At 38.2% G+C, this 21,297-nt stretch overlaps 2 protein-coding genes across 3 annotated transcripts; one reads left to right on the top strand and one right to left on the bottom strand.

The window, feature by feature from the left end:
* Positions 1 to 8: 8 nt before the first annotated feature.
* On the bottom strand, positions 9 to 12,048 carry LOC306867684 (ceramide synthase 1-like). Of its 2 annotated transcripts, XM_079413506.1 has the most exons (8): positions 11,068 to 12,043; positions 5,951 to 6,110; positions 5,221 to 5,401; positions 4,939 to 5,100; positions 4,245 to 4,392; positions 3,178 to 3,302; positions 2,394 to 2,480; positions 9 to 2,187 (listed from the first exon to the last, which is right to left on the bottom strand). In XM_079413506.1, exons 1-7 carry the CDS (start codon positions 11,326 to 11,328, stop codon positions 2,438 to 2,440), a joined length of 1,080 nt encoding a protein of 359 aa, XP_079269632.1. In that variant the 5' UTR covers positions 11,329 to 12,043; the 3' UTR covers positions 9 to 2,187; positions 2,394 to 2,437. The 2 variants fall into 2 exon arrangements, with proteins under 2 accessions (XP_079269632.1, XP_079269631.1); XM_079413505.1 differs by having other exon boundaries at positions 9 to 2,480; positions 11,068 to 12,048.
* A 2,125-nt stretch (positions 12,049 to 14,173) lies between these two features.
* Positions 14,174 to 21,027, top strand: LOC306867693 (tumor necrosis factor alpha-induced protein 8-like protein 1). Its single transcript, XM_079413520.1, has 2 exons — positions 14,174 to 14,376; positions 18,376 to 21,027. Exon 2 carries the CDS (start codon positions 18,381 to 18,383, stop codon positions 18,939 to 18,941), a length of 561 nt encoding a protein of 186 aa, XP_079269646.1. The 5' UTR covers positions 14,174 to 14,376; positions 18,376 to 18,380; the 3' UTR covers positions 18,942 to 21,027.
* The last annotated feature ends 270 nt before the right edge of the window (positions 21,028 to 21,297 follow it).

Genomic DNA, 21,297 nt, shown 5'->3' with positions numbered 1-21,297 from the left:
TTTTTATTAAATGGAAAAAACATGACAACACAGTTGCTTTCAATTCACTAATTCAACTGGAATTATTAAAATAGTTCCATTACAAATGAGATAATACCTGTCACTCCTAGCGGTCAGATCAAAATCAAGGAAAAGAGTGAATAAATGGTCCAAGAAAAATGTTAAATTTTTCCATGTTAAATTAATCTATATAATTTTTAAAATATATTTTATACAGGAAAAAAATAGTAAGAAATTACAGTGCAATTTTAATTAAATAACATTTTATAACCCGGACATAGCAAAATACCCCAGGCAAAAACACCTCAAACTTAATGTTGTTTTTTTATTACATTTACCAGGGGTTTGATTTATTTTTGGCACTTTTCTAGAAAATTAACACATTTTGATTATATTCTTAATGTGATAAAATTATTTCCATTATGAATATCAAACAATCCAACAGAAAACCAATGATTTTTCATAACCAATGGAGGGTATGGTGGCGTTTAACTGTTATTGCTAGTTGGTAACTTGAATGTTGAAGTTTGAAGTTTCACAGAATGAGGGTTACCATCTAGCCACAGCTGTATTTAACAGAAATGTTTTTGTCCAGTGATTTGACAGTGACGGGTAAAAATAACTACAGACCAGAAACTGACTAAACTCATTCGACAGTACTATAGTACACGGCTGCTGTATAAATAATGGACGTGTACACAGAAAAAAAGAGCAGCAGCTATTTGAACAAAACATACACAAATATAACGGCTAGCTCAAGCTAGCAACACGAACGGAAGACATGACCACAGCGACAGCATTTGTGCATGAAGATTATGAGCTTCATCCAGTAGGCAAATCAGCAAGTATTGCATTAGTTTTGGAGTTATCAATACGTCACGACAGAATATATCAGTTCTTTTGTCGTAAGATTTCTTCATACAGCATATTCTCAAATATCATTCATTACTGAATACAACATCTGCATAAATAGTAGGTAGCAAAAAATGTCGGACTTAAGCATCCACGGTAAAGTACTGTTAGTTCTCGATCCATATTTATGTAAAACAAATAGATATAGCATCTGAGTGTAAAATCTTTTGCCAATCATAAGCTAGCTTAGACTGCGCCATTACAGCAAAGGTTGCTATCACAGAAAAAAAATTAAAAATCCACGTTAGGAATGCAAGCAGTATCTTGTACATTCAAATACGGTAATACTGTACAAACGTGATTTTGATTGATGCAGGTCAGGCTGATTTGTGGTTGTAACCCTGCATAGGGTGCAAATTAGTAGACAACTTTAACTAGTCCATTGGTACATTATACTAGTACAGTGGTTCTCGTACTGATTTTATATTATTTAAAAAAAAAAAAGTAATTTAAACTTGAAATGTATTAATATCCACGTTGCAAAAGTTTTCCAGTACATATGTCTAAAAACAGTCTTAAATCAAGATACATTAAATGACAAAATATGAAGTCTTGTTTTCGGAAAATTTTAGTTTTCACTTTAAACAAGATAAAATATCAGCCAAATAAACTTGTTTCAATTGCTAATTTTCTCTTTTTTTAAGCATAGTCACTTTTATTACTTTTTAATATGCAGTATATCCAACATGACTTCTGCACAAACTGTTTATTCATGTATACCGGTATTGTTTTCTGAATGTTTGTTTTTTGGTTTTTACCATGCAAGATTTTATTCATGGTTTTGAGAGACTTTTTTGACTAGTTACTAATAATGAACATGAATTTGTGCCAAAATACCATTGAGCGTGATTTGATGCACAACCTGCCCATTGATGCCAACAACAAACGATATGGTGAGAATTTGTTTCATATACTGCCTTAATTATGTCCGTGTTATTACATAGTAATTGTGTGGGGGGTTTTTTCATTTGCATTTAACATTATACACTTCTAACGTTTCCATTTGTTTTCAAATCAGACCTTCGACCCACCATTTGAGAGCCACTCCACTAGTACTCACTACCACAAGTTACGTATTAACCCTTTTTAATTATTTCACTCCTGGAATGAAAATAAATACATCAGAACAACAAAAACAGTGGTCTAAATCTAAAACAAATTGTGGTCCCAGATGACGACCACAAAACCTGTTTATCATGGTTTCCGCCGTTCTCCGAAATGGATGGGTTTGTTTCTCACAGGCAGAGATATCATAGTCAATCCCGCCGTAAGTTCCTGATTAACAATTAATGAGAGGTCACTCAAAAAATTAAGCAATATACAAGACAGATAACAAATAACATTCACAGTGCTATGATTACAATTATAATATCAATTACAATCAAGATAAAATGCAAATGATGGTCGATATTGTTTCTTCTTATGACTGTCCAAGCACCTTGGCGTTCTGAGGTTAGAATCAAACTAGTTCACATAAGTACCTTGCAGTCAACGTTAAGTGCCTGCAGATGGCAGCACCTAGACATTATAGATGTTTCTTCTTGGTGATCCCATTCTGCACGTGTTTCCTAAGAAGAAGTAAGAAATGTGAAAATCACATGGTCAGGCTTTAAGGAGGTGATCGCAGGATGCATGTGGCTTGGTCGGAGATCACTTCAAGGTCAATAAGGACAGGACTAATGCCATGACGCTTGTCACATATACATGAGACGGCACTTTCATCCAATCTCCACGTCTCACAGATCAGGTCGAAACAGACTGTCGCACTCCGTGATCTCCGATTGCGTTACCCTAAACCTACAGCTATTGCTGTCACAAAGTGTGTGGAACAAAGCGGTCTTGGTGGATAGTATATCTAAAGCTATAATAAAACACTGCCCAACTGTGAAACTTTCGAAGATTAAGCACAAATCAAGTGTCTAATATAGCCTTGTTTATATACTCTTCTGGTCCTAGTTAGCAATATATATTTTAGTAAAGCAAAACTGCATTTTCGAAGAAATGGAACATTATGCTGACTTAATGTCATGTTGGAATGAGCACATTTATGGGTCAAGTGCACTTGTAGCCTACACCACCGCAATAATTATAAATACTAGTAGGAATAGGCAAAAACATTTTGGGTCAAAAGAAGTCACTCAAGGTAGTTGACTCTACAGCTCACAGTTCTGCCTGAACTGCTAGTTGACCACACGATTTCCTCTTGGTTACATGCACATGCTGTAAACCTGCGGTAACCATCGACTGCTGCATTTCTTTGCTTACCCTTCAGTAGACATCTGATCATTGTTGTCTTTTGTCTCCTTTAGGTCCTCATCCTCGTACTCCCGGACGTCATTTACCTCCGTCATCTGGCCCGTCAGGACCTTCACCACGAACAGCACAATGAACTGTAAAAAGGAACAAAAACATTTGACGAATGTTGAGAATATTCCTAGCAATAACACATAAGAAATGTAACTTGAACAGGGTAAATGATGGTAGGTAATTGGCTAAAGGTCTAAGCCAGTTATCTGAAGTGTGTAGGTTAAAGTGCAAGTTACAGTTAAAGTCAGGGTAGCATGCTCTGTTCATGTTGTACTTTGGATAAAGTATATGCTAGATATCTAGCTAACACGATCTGACAATGCAGATTTCAGGTCAGTAAGATGTAATATTAGAAGTAGTCATTTTTATGTTAAGCTACCTAAAGTACACTTATTCCTGGGATAATCCCTCTAGAGCAGGGGTGTCAATACTTGGTCCTGGAGGGCCAATGTCCTGCAGAGTTTAGCTCCAACTTGCGTCTAGAAATTTCTAGTAGACCTAGCGTGCATCCCAATGTGAATACTATCCATCCTAAATTCTATGTGATATTAGTAATTTTCAATACTATTTTGGGCAGATAGGGGTGGATGGTATGCACATTGGGACGCAGGGATAGATTAGCTGGTTCAGGATGTGTTTAATTGGGGTTGGAGCTAAATTCTGTAGGACAGTGGCCCACCAGGAGCACGACACCTGATTCAGGTCATCAGCTCATTAGGTTGTCTCCCTTATCTGACGCACTAATGAGCTGATTGGTCAAATCAGGTGTGTTTGATAAGGAGACATCCAAAATGTGCACTGTTTGAAGTACTGCAAGTAGTGCAGGGTTGTACTCCCGCATCAGGGTTTCCCAAACCTGATGCGGGAGTACAACCCTGCACTAGAGCAAACTGGGGCCTTTCTAATTTAATTGTTTGATGATAGCTCACAGTGGATTCATTGTAAGGCTCAAGCCAGCAACCTTCGGGTCACTAACCCTGAGCTACACTACACTGCTGTTGTGTTCTTAAACTGCCTATTCTTACCAGGAACCAATAGATATTCATGAGGAGCAGGGCAAACAGGAGTATGTTGAAGAAGAAGTAGAAAGGGATATGGGGAACCGACTGGATGCTGGTGACACAGGAGGCCCACAGAACTTTGAGGGGGAACCAGTACAAACGGAACCAAAACCTGCAAAAACAGCAAGAACAAATTAGCTCACATGTGAAGGCGACTGGATCTCTCAGGCATCCTCTGGACAGAGGCTAAAAAAATCCATTACAAAAGTTGTTACTCATACAAGGGATATGACAGCGAAGGGGAGGGAAAACTCTGGCCTTTGAGGGCCAGGTAAACTGTCCTGCAGAGTTTACCTCCAACCCTAATCAAACAGACCTGCCTGTAATTTCTAAGCAATCCTAAAGATTTTCTCAAACTGCTGGACTGTTAGAGTTGCCCACTCCTTGACAAACCAAGAAGAGCATGTTGCTAGATGAACATCTATTGTTGTTGCATAGCATTCCCATCAACCTTTCCTAACCCTAAACCAGGGGTACCCAATCCTGTTTCTACAGTAAACCAATCCCTGAAATTTTAGGCCAATGATCAGTTGATGAGAATGTTGTCCCGGGATCAACAAAGGGTGTGTACCTACTTCTGCAAATCACTATACTTCTGTGTCACTATATATGCATCAATAAAAAGCTTCTAGTTTCTTGAAAAACAGGCAAACCTCACCATGTGATGCTAAAACTAATGGCCCCTATGTTGGACAGGACATCATTGATGAGGTACTCTTTCCCTCCCCGGGTTTTGAAGTAAACGTTGACCTTGGTGAATTCCAACTGAATGTCATTGATGTCATGAAGAAAGAGGACAAGAATGCCAATGTTGTGGTATCTGAGGACGATACGAACAATGATGAGTGGTTTGTGCTTTTAGTGGCATCTAATTTGAGTTGATTATTTGTCAATTGTTGTAACTATGGAAACTAGAACGTCAAAACTGAATTTGCCTGACCTGAAGGCATAGGAGAATGTGATCAGGGCCAGAGTGATAAAGTGATGCACCACCATGACAAGGGAGTCCTTCCTCCAGGCGTCCATATAGATGGTGGCATATATGGAATGGCCGTAGAAGCTGCCCTGGATTAGGTAAGCTATTGTGATATCAGTGGGAACCGACATCCCACTCTTCCAGTCTAAGTCAAGAAAGAGATAACAAACAAGTGACACCAAGTGAGTTCTCCAAGTAAACTCCGCAACCATAAAAAACAACTCTAGATTGTAATGACCTTGACTTTCAAACAGTGGAACACTGGACTCATAAAACAGATAATTTATTCTGATATAGTAGAGATTAAAGTTGTATGTCGCTGGCAAGGTGATCAAATCAGTGATTTGCAACCACAAGATGCCATTCATTTTTAACGACAGGTGATGGATTCCAACAACAACAACAGTCTTTGACGATGTGACAAACTTTATGCAAATAAGCAATGACATGATACAGCAACAACCAATGGGAGCATAAATAGTGATCAGTGGCCAGCGTATTGTGTTGATGAGTGTTAACAGATAATTGCAACTTGTGATTAAGTATATTTATGCCACTTAAAAGTAGCATGCAATATGTTTACTACACAACTCAAATGCTTGTAAGAAACCAAAGGTTGAGTTATTCAGGCCCGACAGGGTTTAATCAAATTATTACATACAAAAACAGGACATGCGTCAAGTATGAACCTTACCGTAAAACACAGATGGGGGGTTTTGAAAGAAGGAATAGCTAGTGAAAAACAAAAGGTAGGTACTGTATGACCATGACATTGTGTAGAAGACCAGCTTCCACGCACTCTCCGGCATCTTTGAGACATCTTTTGGTTGGATACAACACCAATGTGCAAAAGGCTGTGAAAGACAAGAGCAAAGAATGAAATTACAGTGCTTGCATTTGAATAGCAGGCGTTCATTTGTCAACAAAGAAGATCTAACAACCAATTTGCAGAGGATAAATGATGCTACACAATGCTACCAGGTAAAATCAACAGAAAAGTTAATTTATCATGCTGTACATGCTTTGATTCAATTTACCTAATTTGCATGAAAGTGAATGTTAACATTAACTGTTTATATCTCCCCAGGTGCCGCAATGTTAGTGTGATGTCATGCAACCACAATAGGGCAAAATCTGTGTCCAAATGTTTTTCAATTTGGAAGTTGAAAAAAAGACTTTCAGTTAAATAAGACTTCAATTCTTTCTATAAATTTGCATTAAACAAAATAAGTAAAGCATTTCCTAGAGTAGGATGAGCTATGATTAGCTCGTGACATAGGATGACTCACTGATCGTAATAGCCTCAAGCTAAAGTAGTACCTGTACCTCTATGCTAAACTTGGATACTTTGTTCATATGTTTGTGTATTCTGACCTTATCTCTCCTGTGACAGACTATCCTGCATGTGAAACCGAATGTCACTGTAACCAAAGATGCGATTAAAAGCTTGTCTTAATCATTTATCTATTCATGATCACCACCTTTACTTGCCGTTACCCGATCTGCACTCACCCTTGTGCTCAAGACAATCAAAGAAAGTAGGCCTTCGAAACTAGGCATATAGAGTACGTTGACACTATGTGGCCCTACTCTTGCGGACGTAGATCTCATGGTTGCCTCTGATTGGTTATAAGACAATGTGGCTCACACTGCAGGATTCTGCTCTCTGCCTCCACCCGCTGGGGTTATTTATAGAGGCCAGCTGTCACCAAAATGCCCCACCCCCATCCGTCTATCACTACCTCTAGCTGAGGCCCTGAGGTTCAGGATTACTGCTGCTGATGCTGGTGGCTACAGCTTATGGTTGTGATAGACAGCACACATCCTTTCTCAGCTGAGCAGCCTGACATTGCTCTGTGGTCTAATGGCCACAAATTAATTAAAGATGATTTTACGCCGGTCCCAAATGACAATCACAATTGAGATCTCTTTAATATTCCAGTTGCTTGCTGTAGAAGTTCAACAAGTCCACACAAAGCCAGAGCTTTCCCTATCCAATCTTTTTTTTTCCTTGTTCTTCCGTAAACACAGCATCGTCTCAAGAATTATCTGTGTACACAACCACTGAAACCGACTCAAAACGATGTAGAATACATGCCAGACCAGTATGTGGCGCTGTAATTCTGCCACTGAGATCTGGACTAAAGGCCGATATGATAAAAAAATGTTTACGTATACAGCTAAACAGGGCTTCAGACTGACTGTTTTCTTCTGGTAAATTGCCTCGGGGTGTAAGAAATGCCTTGGAGTGTGCTCGGATTTTCCAAGAGAAAGTATGATCTTCAATATAACTATATCCACATCAGTTTCATAGATCTGTTCTCTTATTTTGTCAACCATGTTTAATTTGTGTCTCTTGTCATCAGTGAAGAAACATAATGAAACACAAACAAGTTCCCCAAAAAGTCTCCTGAGCTATGGAAGACCACCCTCTGTGCCGTCGAAGCTTCCTCTGGGAATGTGATCTTATGGAAGATGCGTTACAACCCATATTAGGTCGCCAACTACTTCTCCTCACTCCCCCAGCACATGAACGGCAAGCAGAAGCGAGGGCAGAACTGAATCTGGTGACCAAATGCAACTGAAATACGTTTTGTTTTGGGGTCTTGTACAAGAGCTGACCTATCGGCTAAACATGCAGTTTCCATGGCAAATGTTTGAGGATAACAGGTGGTTTTGTAGAATAAATAAAAGACAAATGACAACTAACACCATGAAAAAGAACAAGCTCATCTCCCACGTATGTAACAGCTTTCCATCACACTGTCCTTTCCTGTCCATTTCCTTCAGCTTGCTGTTTTCTTAGGATCTGCATTTCATTAAAAGGACAGTTTTTCTTTAAAGTTTATTTGAATCTTCATGCAACTTTTAAAGTGGATCGCCTTTGTCAAATGTGGTCACTTGAATGGAAGTCAAGAATGAAGATTGCTCTACTAATGTGTTGCATACAGGTTGAAAACGACATAAGGGTGAGTAAATCATGACAGTTTTCATTTTTGGGTGGAAATTCACACTCACTTATGTTATGAGCGTGCCAAAACATAAATTAATCAGATCGTAAAGAGATCCGGTCAATAAAACCCTTTTCCCGATACTCTGAGGGGACAAAAGTATCCAGATGGAGCCACAGAGCCTCATCTTATACTTATTTCCCCTCAAACACCCTCCTCCTTCCTTCCTGTTGGGGCCGAGTTAAATTTCCTTAAGCTTTGATTCCTCTTGGAATCACAAGTTTGTTTTCTGTCATCGTTTCGGGTGAAAATGATGTATCCGATCAAGAGATCAGAGACGTAACGGGGCGGCACAAAGAGGAAGGAAGGATGCAGCTGTTTTTAGATACGTACTGATAATGGCATGCAATTTCCACTCTGAGCACCAAACATTCAAAATACATCAATACAGTGCAGTTTATCAGGCCTCTGAGCAGGCATAAATTAATGAGTGCTTTAATTGCCTTTCAGGATCAATATACGGGGCTGCACATTTTGAAGGGTTACCGTAAGAAGAATCTTCTATCAGCATTAGCTAATAACCGTTTCTGCTTGGTCATATAAGTACTATTTTGCATCAATTTCAAAATCACTCAGTATACATAATGATTATTGATTGACAGTCTTTTAACAGGTTAATGAAAAATCAACGCACCTGCTGGTGTCGCAATTAACGTTTGTTCAGCATGTGTTAATGTAAATCATTCAAACACATCTGTAGCTTTACTATCTGAAGAGCTGATGACCTCTGTCTGTACGAACTGCTGTTAAGACACAAAACTCAAAGGTTAGCTAGTGCCTGCAGAATCCACAGCGTGACATGATATTCCTTTGGCAGCGCTTCAGACAGCTGATGTTTGCCTGAACATGATATTGTTGTCCATTTTGATTTAAGTGGAGTGATTACTGAAAATATCCTCTGGTCCAGTGAATAGTGATCATCACAGTCTCATCAAAGGTCAAAACAGCATGCGTTCGGCCACCCAGCATGCAGTAAACACCTTGATTTTTTCACACACAGTTTAAAGTACTGGCCAGAAGGCCTTGTGCTAGTCATCCATCGAGTCTGAGAAAATGAAAGTGCAAGGGAACTTAAAAAAATTAATGGGCCTCATTAGCACTAAGAGCTCATGCCATAAATTGTTTATTAGGCAACATGGAGATTCGTTTAAAAAGCAGGTGGAAAGATCATGTTACGTACCGCACGCATGTGTTTGACAGTGCAGGACATAGTCCACAAAACACTTTAAAATCTGCAGACTATGTCAGAAATTATCTCCCAAGACATACAAAACAACCTTGTGGCCAAAGTACAGTATACTAAAACTGCAGTAGTGACTTCAGACAGCCAAAAAACGGCTCCATATGACTTGTGCACTATATTTTGTCTCCTGAAGTCCTATGATAGCTGAGTGCGAAGAACAGACCCATATTTAAGTTATTAATCACTGAAAACCTTAATATCTTCCCCAGCAATCCTTTGCACATTTCATGAATCAGAATGATTTAATCTTTTGAGTCAGATCTTTTCAACAAGTCAGTTCATCCAGGGTCTGCTCACTTACTCCAGGGGTAAACAGTTCACCGAAAGGGAAGATTATCAGTAAATAATCTGTTCCTCATTTAAAACTATCCTATGAGTTTGCAATAAAACACACGTTCTATTTGGGTGATGCCTTTTGGCAGTCCCAGTACACATGAATCCCATCTGGCTCCTATTGATTTTTTTGCAAGCAATGCTTTGATCATATGGCAACATGTTTACTTTAATACTGTGTTATGTAGAAGGGACACGCTCTTTCGTGAAGAGGATATTATTAGCCAGGAAGCACAAATTACACTGATAAGTGTCTTAATGGTCTACAAGTGACAAATGCTCATCTATTTATTTTCAAAGCCATGCCTGTTTTTAAACACAAACTACGGTGCTGCAACTCTTTGCCAATACCTCGCTGTCTCTTACTCAAGGGTTACAAACCAGACGAGGTCCTGGCACGTCACATATTTCCATATAAACATCACGCCAGCTGCCCCATGCCATCCGTCAGGGTTTCTCAACATGTTGAGAGAAAAGAATTTACAGAAGGGGGAATAAACCGCAGCCCAGAGCACACACGAATGCAGGGGACCCTAGGCCGAAAATAAGCATCAAATGCAAAATGTGGGGATCATAATCCCAGACATGAGGCAATTTGGTAAAGCTCATGTCTAGGAAACTTGATAGTAATATGGCCTGTTTGCATAGCCATCTCTGTATGTAAAAGTATGTAAAGGGTAAAATGCAAAGTAAAAAAAAACTAAATAGCTCTTGTGCACATTGTAACCTCGTGCAGTGAGTTTAAAACAAATTTCACTGGCGTGTGACAGCGAACAAAATCTCTGAGGACTTAAACAGAGGATAAGCTACACCACAAACACATCTTCACAAACATTTTGCAGTAACAGTTGAAAATGACTTGTGAACTTTCTGCATCAAGTGTCAAGACTTCTGTTATACTGCTGTCCAGAATCAAGAAGAGCTAAAAACTTGACTTTTGAGTGGATTGCTTGTGCACAACTCAGTCGGATTACTAACATCAAGTATGGGTGGTGGTAGTACTAGTAATACTTGACACCATTAAAAAGCTTATTTCAGTTTATTTTGAACCAAATCAACTGACAATAAGTCAGACTAACTGCAATAAACCTGGCTTATCTGGTAAACTTGTTTTATGAAACAGGCCCCTGGATACTCTAATGAACTCATTATACACAGTATAAATAATTGATAGTGTGCCACTTGTTGCATTTGAATTGATAGTGACTTCTTTGGTATATTTACCTCAAAGATGTACACGGTCAGTCCCCTGCGCACCTTCGTCCACATGACCGCACACATGAGGAACATGAAGATTTCCGTCCAGGTTATGTTTGCATGATCCAGCAAGGTTCTTCTGGACAGCTCCAGCCCGCAGTCTTTACAGTCTCTAAAGGCACTGAACATGACTGAATATGCTCTAGTGACGAGCTCCATATAGCCAGGCATGATCTCCATCTCCATGCCATCGCTGGAGGAGCCATCATCCATATGACTGGGGTCCATTATATTAGAAATACTATAATAACAAGCCACTTAGAGGCTGGAAAGCAATGGAAATGCACAATGCAAAAGTGCCACCAGCTATACCTTAAGCTGATTATGGTCTCTGAAGTATCCTGTCTTTTCTTGTCTTCTAAATTAAGATTGCTAATTAACAAATGATGCCAAACAAACAGATTCCAACATTAACCCTTAACCCTTAATGCCAGGAGAAAAGAGATTATTTTATATCCTATGCATATATGTCAATGTCAGCTATTGGGTTGTTAATGGCTTTAGAGTGCCACCATCATTTGCTTAAATAGCCTATAACAAGAAACCGTCTCTGTAGCTATATAATATTGCTCAGTATGATTACAAAATCCACTGCACAATGTGAAGACATTACCTACAACAGTTCCTATATTATAAATTTAAGATGATGGCTAATAATTCTGAGCAACCCTGAAATGAAAGGTTCATAAAAACCATAACAAGTGTCATTCACCTCTTTATATTCCGCGCAAGTGATGCGTGTCCAATTCATAAAATAGCGCGTCCTGTTCTTTTCATTATTCAGTATACATAACATCTCCTCTGGATTTCATCGCATGTCGAGAGGTTTAAAGTAGAAATGCTCCCTCGGTATGTCCATATGTGGGTCGGATACACAGGTAGAAATAAAACTCGCCAAATGAATACTCAAGCAGCGGCCCGTTATCTTCAGATAGATAAGAGCGAGAGAGAGAGAGGGAGATACATTGATGCCTGTCACAAAAAGAGGGAGGAGTCAACAAATCAGTGATGCGCCCACACACACACACTCACACACACACACACACACACACTTTTAAACTGTTCACAGAATCCTAGAATTGATTTGTTCTATTTTGTTTAATTATATATACATGCATGTATTTTTTTTTTTTTTTTTTTTATATACATGTTCTATATTTAATGTAAACACTATGCTTTGGCAATACATTGTAACAATTGTCATGCCAATAAAGCACATATTGAATTGAATTGATAGTGTGTGAGAGAGAGAGAGAGAGAGAGAGAGAGAGAGAGAGGTGAGAGAGAGAGAGTGTGTGTGAGAGAGAGAGAGAGAGAGAGAGAGAGAGATGAGAGAGAGAGAGAGAGAGAGAGAGAGAGAGAGTGTGTGAGAGAGAGAGTGTGTGAGAGAGAGAGAGGTGAGAGAGAGAGAGAGAGAGAGAGAGAGAGAGAATAGGAACTGGTTTAAAGTGACAGTAGTATAATTATAACTCTTATGCTTCTCAGAAAGGGGAAGGAAATTCAAAGGTTTTGTTTATTATTAAGTAGATAGTAGATTTTCAGAATTGTGTTTTATTCAAGTCAAGTCAAGTCTGCTTTATTGTCAATTCTTCCACATGTACAGCACATACAGAGAATTGAAATTGCGTTACTCTCAGACCCTCGGTGCATACAGTTAACATTAAACACTGACAGTAGACGTTCAAATACAGATAAATACAGTTTAAACATATGTACATACAACTATACAGATATACAAATGAGGACATTGTAGAAAAATAAAGAAAGAGATAGATAAAGTGGCATAAGGCACATGGCAGATAGAGTGCAAACCAGTTACATAAAACAAAACTGTGCCGATATATGTGTATATGTATAGAGTGAATATATATAGTGCAAGAGGAGCTTATCAGTCTGAGGACATTGTAGAAAAATAAAGAAAGAGATAGATAAAGGGAAGTAGAGACCTCCATTCAAGCACATTTCCTGCAAACTAACAAAGACCATTTGCTTAATGTTATAATGCACTCTCTGTAATGAATATAATCACATTAGTATAGATTGTTTAAAAACTATTTTATTTTATTATTACATAATCCCCCGGTTTCACAGACAAGACCTAGTCCTAGACTAAAATCTAAGTCTGAGCTGTTTAAACTGAGAGAAACTGCACTGATTGATCTTAAAGTATATCAGTGCCTTTGTTTCGTCTCAGTAATGTTTTTTCTAAGCATGTTTATATCAATTACTTAAATGTCCTAATTGAACTATGAACTAATCCTGGTTTAGTCTAAGCCCTGTCTGTGAAACCAGGCCTTTATATTGTTAAAAAATATATGAATCAACAATAATTATATGAAGACGTTCAGACATATATCACTGGAGGCATTTATTATTATTATTGAATTATTGGCTATTTTAGTCATTTATTCTGTGATGACAAACCAAAATGGTAGGCCTAAATTATTATTATTATTATTATTAATTAAATAATTAAATGTATGTGGTTAGTTCTTTAAATAAAAGCATTATATATAAAAAATAGCTTTAGAAAAGTTGACCATGTTGCTTGAATTTGCCCCAAACACAGCAATACAAAGTTATAACACTGGTCGGCGCCATCTGGCTGTGTGACATCCCAAATAAAAACCATATAGTGGAAGGTCTGAATAAATTATTGATTTTAATAGTAGTAAAAGCATTATTAGAATAAGAAATTAATGTTGAGAAATTGAATGCATTCAGGTTTTAAAAAGAAAGAAAGAAAATGTTATTAAATTTAGAGGGAATATCATTGCTGTGTATACTAGATTATCAGCATCAAACAAATAAACAAAGAAAACAAATCACTAGTTACGAGAGTCCCCCTTCATTGTTCAATATAATGTTCAGCTTTGGGTTCTCACAGGATAATGACGGGAAACCATATGGAAGGCTGGACGCACGGGCCTCTCTGTCTTCTGATTGGCCCGTTGGCGTTCCAAACCCGAGCGTGATTGGTCAATTAGGACGTCGCTCACCGAGCGCATGGGACCCTCAAGTTTGAAACTTTTCGAAAAGGTGGAGTCAGGTTACAAACTCTGGAAACCAAACGCGAAAAGAGGGAGAAGAAAACGCTTGAATTATTTACACCAGCGGCGCAGACGCAACACATACCTGTTGGACACATTTCCCCGTCTTTATATGATATTTTTGAGCCTTATTCATGCGGCTGTAGGTTGTTTATTGGCTTCAGATGGAGGTTTGAAGAACGAAAGTTATTCTTTAGACGCCCAGTATCCGGTTCAAACAGGAGAGGTGAGTAAGTTTCTTACTGCCTTTAGTAACACTTATTCTGCATGTTGTGCATTCATGAACCCTTGAAAATGTGGGGTTTTTCATCTGTGTTATATGAAAATCAATAGTTCTGCATAGAACACATGCTTTTATTATTGATTTAGGTTATTTTGCATGATATTTATTCAGTGATTTTAATGCATACAGTTTTCTTTACAATGCACAAAACAGAACTTGTGCTTTTACTGCATGCATAGACAGATGATAACCTTTACACTGTAAACCAGTATGAATATTATGTCTTGACAGCAACTCAAATGTAGGGAAGCATACTAGTGTCATGAGTATTTGAGATGATGGCCAGTACAATGGAAAGTCTGTAAGAGTAACAGACCGGTAACTCATTGATAGAGACAGTGACCTTATTTACTGGACTGCAAAGTTCACTTACATGGAGGCTTTGGTTGTAACCTAGGAAACATTAACCACCTGTGTTCTTTCAGGTGTCTGGGATGGGTCTTCAGATTGTCTGGACCTTCATTATGTTCTGTACTCAATAGTCAGTGCATATTATGGGCTTTAGTTTAAGGCTCATGTTATCCAGCATTAATTATATGCAAATACATTTCAAACAAACACCTGAAGCCTTTAATATCAAGACAGAGACCTTGTTGACATAGATACTCTGGAGTTGAGAGCCAGGCCGTTGGATGTAGAGTAAAGAACATGCAGTTTTAGTTCATGGAGGCACATTGATGCTGACTAGGCATTTTCTGTGTGTCTGGAGACACTGGATTTAGGGAAAACCCTCATCTATTTTAGGCAGTTTAACTTTACTAGTGCTTTGTCAAGGTTGCAAGCCGATGCCATGGAAGCCACTTTTGACCTCAGAGTAAAAAATATAAGGGAAATTGTGACGTAAAGTTCAAAATAATGAATTAACTCACATTATGAGATATTGAAATTGCGAGAAACACAATTGCAATTGTGAAAAGTTGCAATTCCAAGAAATAGTCACAAGTACCTTTTTTTATTATATTTTTTAATGAAACAAAATAAATGTACACAAGATTTGCTCAATGTTTACTCAAATCACAGAAATGGCTAATGATTTAATTAGTAAATATATGTACATATGTGCAATATAATCATATGTATAATATATTATAATTATATTTTATTTATTGAAATAATAATTCTCTTAATAATTTCTAATAAATAGTGTTATTAAATTGCAAAAATATTATTTAATAAAAAATTTAATGATAGCGAAAACATACACAAATATTTACTCATCACAAAAATAATTATAATTATTAAAATTGCTATTTATTTATCTAGTTATTTGATCAAAATGATAATTATTGGATTATTGGTATGTAATTCTCAATTGCAAAAATATGTTATAAAATAATTATTTTAATAATGATTATTAAATTATTTAAATTGCATATGTATGTATATTAGAAGAAATAATTGTAGTTATTTTTCTTATTATTATTATATTATAATTATTGTTATTTAATACTCAGTTGCAGAAATATTTATTATAAAAGTTGTTGTTATTATTCATGTAGACTCTTGAGAGTTGCATATGGAGTAGATCTGGTTACCAATTCCTCACCTTATTCAGTTTGTTTAATTAAACAAACAACAGGTTAGTTTGCTTATCTTTTCAGCATCTTGTATCTCACGATCACTAATTCTGTCGGAGAGACTTGTTCTCGTAATGAACGTTCCAGGCTTTGATCACCTTTGCACAAAAACACATTTAGTCGACCCAAACCTTTATTCCTAAATTAGTTCATGCATTATTAAAATGCAGGACTATTTTGTGAAACCGCTGAATAATTCATGTCACCGCAGGCTTCTCTAGATCTGTGTGACGAGAAAAAAAAAGAAAGAGCATTTTTCTTATAATTTTCACTATACCCCATGAACCCTGCACAGCAGATGATCGATAAGACCAAACACAGCAAACAAGAGCTAAACCACATGAAAGATATGCTGCCGTTACATGCTGTGGCTCTGTTGCCTCAGTCCATACCTGAAAACAGAGCTAGATGTTAGTTGGAGTTTGGACAGTGGCCCTTTTGTTGGCTTTTCCAGCTTCAGGAAGCTTGTTCCTTGGTTCCTCAAGGCATAATTGCTAGGGTGGGTCGTTAGATGTCAAGGAGGTGCTTGGAGAAAGTGATCCATTAGATGTAGTTCCAGCATCTACCAGCAGGGCAGGAGCTACCAGCCAAACCTACAGGTGAAATCACTCACTTCCTTACACACCTGAAACAATCAGTTCAGGCAGACAGGCATGGCTCAGTGATCTCCAATGTTCTCCACTGTCCTCCACAATCTCTCGCTTTCCCACTCCCCAATCATGGAGAACGCAACCTTATACCTCCAGGAAGGTGAGTGTTGGCTTCTGGTTGATGCTGAGCAACTGAAAACCCCAGTCTCTTGTTACAGCTTCTTTGTCCAGTGGTGAATCAAACACCACGAGCGTTGCTGGGATATCTGTAGTCCGAAGTTGTTTGTTTCATGCTAGTTTCTGTTGTTACATGAGCTTTTATGTCTTGTTTTGTTTCCACCCATGTAAAACTCGCCACTAATGATAATGTTGTGAAGTTGGTCACTGCCCAGTGTTGCTTGGCCAGCGTTCAGCTATTTTATGCTGCTGTAGTTGGCAGTGCAAAAACGAGAGAGGAATGTAGACTTCACGTTTTCAGATTTGTATCATCTGAGAAATGTGGCTTGGAAACCCATTTCCTTCTGAGACCAGATTACCTTGGGATTTTTTAATGATTTTTGTGTCATCTGTTTTGTGGGAGTATTTTGACAGCAGTTATTATTAGTGCCCAAATGCATCTAGATTTGGTTGTAAATATGCAAATTGATTTAGTGTTTATCTGTCAGGAGTCCAGTCTCACCTTGTCTCTTTCTCAAACAGCTTACCTTTGATCTCGACATATTAATACCAGGCTCAGCAATCGGCGTTAGAAGTCCCTCTAACTAGGGATATAGTCTTGTGAAGATTTTCCCAGGGAATTGAGTCACATCAAACGTGCCTTTTCAAAGAAATGCAAATGGTGTGTGCAAAAAAGACAATGTGTTGGAGAATCCGCTGGTCTCAGACCATGCACTGTATCACTTCTGCAGTTTAATTAGCAACAATTCATCGCAGTGATTCAGACTTGAAGGGATTCTGTTGTGAGCAACGCTTCCCCAGGGAGCGGTCATTTTAAGAAGGGGAAATTGTCCTGTCAGGCCTCTACGAGACTTAGGAAGTCCATTGTTTTGTTAAAGACTCTAAAGTGTAGTGTTCGCCGTGTGAGAACGGAAGTGCATGGATGTTGTTCGGATTTAGTCGCATACAAATCTGTGCATTGACCATTTATGTTTGTATGTGCTGGAAGGAAACATGCACAGGGAGTAGTTTCAGAAACCTTTTTATGTCTTGCCTCTTTGATGAGAAAATGAGTCCGTTAGATTGGTTTCCTCAGTGTCCTGAAGTGAAACCTTTTGAAGTCTGCATGTCGCATGAATGCCTAGCATGTTTCATGTGCTCTTAAACAAAGGTTCTACTTTTTTTTTTTTTTTTTTTTTTTTTTTTTTTTTTGCAGAGATGCCATAGAAGGTGCATTTTAGGTTCTCCAAAGAACCTTTTAATAATCTGAAAAACCTCTTCTCCAATGGAAACCTTCCATGGATGTTGAAGGTTCTTCATTGAACTATAGATGCCAATAAAGAACAGTTATTTGTATGAGTGTATAAGCCTGGTTTGTGTTCCTCTCATTAGATTGTGTTTGATTTCAAGAGTCAATATTTAGCATCTTTTGACTTCAACGTGGGAGTCACCTATGCTTTCCATATACGCTTCCAGACGAGACACTCAAGATAAACATCTGTTGTCCCAATTTGGATGCGTGACTGTTGTTTGAAAGAATGTTGAACCGCGGCTATGTTTTAAGTTTTCCATGTTTATAAAACTCAATTTGAATGGCTGCCTTTGTGTCTCATCCATAGACATCATGGACTCGTTCAGCACGAAGAGCCTGGCCCTACAGGCCCAGAAGAAGCTCATGAGCAAGATGGCGACCAAGACTGTGGCCAACCTCTTCATAGACGACACCAGCAGCGAGGTACTGGACGAGCTGTACCGGGTGACCAAAGAGTATACACGCAACCGCAAGGAGGCCCAGAAGATCATCAAGAACCTCATTAAGATGGTGGTCAAGTTGGGCGTCCTCTACCGCAATGGCCAGTTCAACAACGAGGAGCTCGCGCTCGTCGAGCGATTCCAGAAAAAGGTGCACACACTTGCAATGACGGCTGTCAGCTTCTACCAGATCGACTTCACCTTCGACCGCCGCGTCATGAGCAACCTGCTCAACGATTGCCGCGAACTGCTGCACCAGGCCATCAACCGGCACCTGACGGCGAAATCTCACGGCCGTATCAACCACGTCTTCAATCATTTCTCCGATTGCGAGTTCCTCGCGACGCTTTACGGACCTTCGGAAGTGTACCGCAGCCACTTGCAGAAGATATGTGAAGGAGTCAACAAGATGCTGGATGACGGCAATCTTTGACCACTACCTGTTGTCTTTTTTTTTTAATGGAAATTATACATTTATTTGAACACTTTCTTTGTGTGTTTGTTTTAAACGGAGCTTAGGCTCGGAAGATCTCATGCCTTATTTGTGCATTGGACACTAAATCATGAATGTACGTTTGTCTTCTTGACTCCTGTATTTTTAGAAAAAGGGGTTAGAGGTGGTTTACAGCGCAAACCTAACGTGACCCAATGCAAATCTTGCTCCCGTTTGTCCAAAGGTAATTTGAGCGCGCAATTTGGTTGAGATCCACCATCGGAGGAAATGAAGGACCATTTGCAAACCTTTTTGATGCTGAGAGGATATTTCAAGCACTGCAAATACGAAATGCACTGGGGGATATGTATGAAACGTTTTAGGAAATGAGCCTGCAGCATCACCCTCTCGCTTCCCGAAAATAGACACGTTAAATCTGCAACCCAAAAGAACTGTTTTTGGACATGTCTCTTGTGATTCATCATCAGGTTGATGCTAAACTATTTGTAAATGATCACCCCTGTGATTTCTAAACTTGGTCAGAGAGCGGTTTACGTTCATCTTATGTTTGTTTTTCCACTCCATATCGCCCCCCTGCTGATGGGAGGTCTTTACTGTGATGCAATTCCTTATCGAGGAATGAAGAATGTGCTACTATGTCACTGTGCTACCTTTCAGCGTGTTTATTTACTGTTTTAATGAAGATTTTATATGTATAAATACACGACTGAGCCGTTATTTCCCTGATACGTCACTTCTGATTGTTTTTAACTTATGTGAACAAAGAATTCAACTTTAAGTCTCATTGTCCCATTCTGCCGTCGGTTTGTTTTAGCTCCAGCGGATTTGACAGATTATTTTGTGTATTTTACTGGGTGTATACAAGTACAGATCTTTCGACATTACATCTGGGACGTCGGTTACCACAAAACATTGGACAAGCTACCAAAAAAAGTGCATACAGAAATACTTTTACTAGAAGTCTATGAGGCAACTGTATACTTGTCCCATAGACTTGCATTGTAAGTGCAAATCTGCCCACATGTTTTATGTTTGTACGTGTACTTGATTTTAACCTAGAATATTCCAAACTTGTCTTTTTACAAAATTACTTCCTGAAAGAATCACAAAGTTTGAGTTATTTGGATCTTTCTGGTATACCTAAAGGCCTGTACGGCTCAACTATTATTGAATAGTTTAATGTGTCCTCTTGGCCTCAAATCTTTTTTTCTTCTTCTGTATGTATGCACTTGTTTATTTTCTTTAATTCAGTAGCAAAGGGTTGTTTGAATGTGTCTTGTTGTCACTAGATTTTTAAGTAAAGCTCCATCTTACAAATAAAGTATAATTTCAAGGGAAAACGTGAAACTTTTGAGTAACTTGGACAGCAGTGAAAGCCATACCTCCTGATTTATCCTAAAACCTCTCAGGGTTCAGTCTCCAATGCCTCTTACATGTGGTGTTTTGGGCCAATTTAAACCAATAAAGGACTGGATACCTTGTTTTGCTTTGTGCAGATATTATCTGAGCATTAAGACTATCATTCACATTACATGTTTTTAAACTACAATGTTAAAGGCTATTTTTGTTAATCACAAACAAGTCCTGTTAATTGTTTTCTTGGTTTTCTAAAAATTATGTATACAAATACAGTATGTGTGTGTATAAATGTGTCAATCTTAAGAGGCAAGTGTTCTGTTTTTATTTAATGAGAAATGTAGAATAATCTAGTGAAAGAATCCAAGCAGTATTAGCGTGTTTGCCCTGGATTACAGTATGCTAATCTCTCTTGGCATGCTAGATTGTTATTTTCCAGAAAAACAAATCTGAACTTTTTTTGTTGCAGAATGCATGTGTACCATTAACATAAGACAGCATCTCCAACCCATTTGCTCTATAATATGACATGTTTTGGCGTGAAATAATATTCTATAAAGGGAAAAAGTTTTATTGATTGGTTTGTGAGAAGTGGGTGTTACCAGAAGGGACTTGTTCTGTATGACAAGTGGTTGGATGAATGTTTTAGTGGTGTAAGCCAAAAAAGACTAATTTCAGCGTTATTACATTTTGATTAAAGATTACAAATGCTTGTATGTTTTTTTTTCTTTTCTTTTGGAGTAGCATACACAGATGAATCTTTCACAATAAGATCAGGGACATGTATTAAGAAAGTTTTAGTTGATTTAATTTTCCCTAAAACAAATTCTGAATAGATTGATAGTTTTATGCCAAGAAATATGTACATGTTTTTATATCCTGGTGGAGGCTTAAACCTGAATACACACCAACTCATGGGGACTCGTGTCACCATGGGGACCTAAATTGAGGTCCCCATGAGGAAATAAGCTTATAATAA

The sequence above is a fragment of the Barbus barbus genome (genome assembly GCF_936440315.1).
Source record: "Barbus barbus genome assembly, chromosome: 49".
NCBI lineage: Eukaryota > Metazoa > Chordata > Actinopteri > Cypriniformes > Cyprinidae > Barbus > Barbus barbus.
This window is presented reverse-complemented; position numbering and strand designations above follow the sequence as displayed.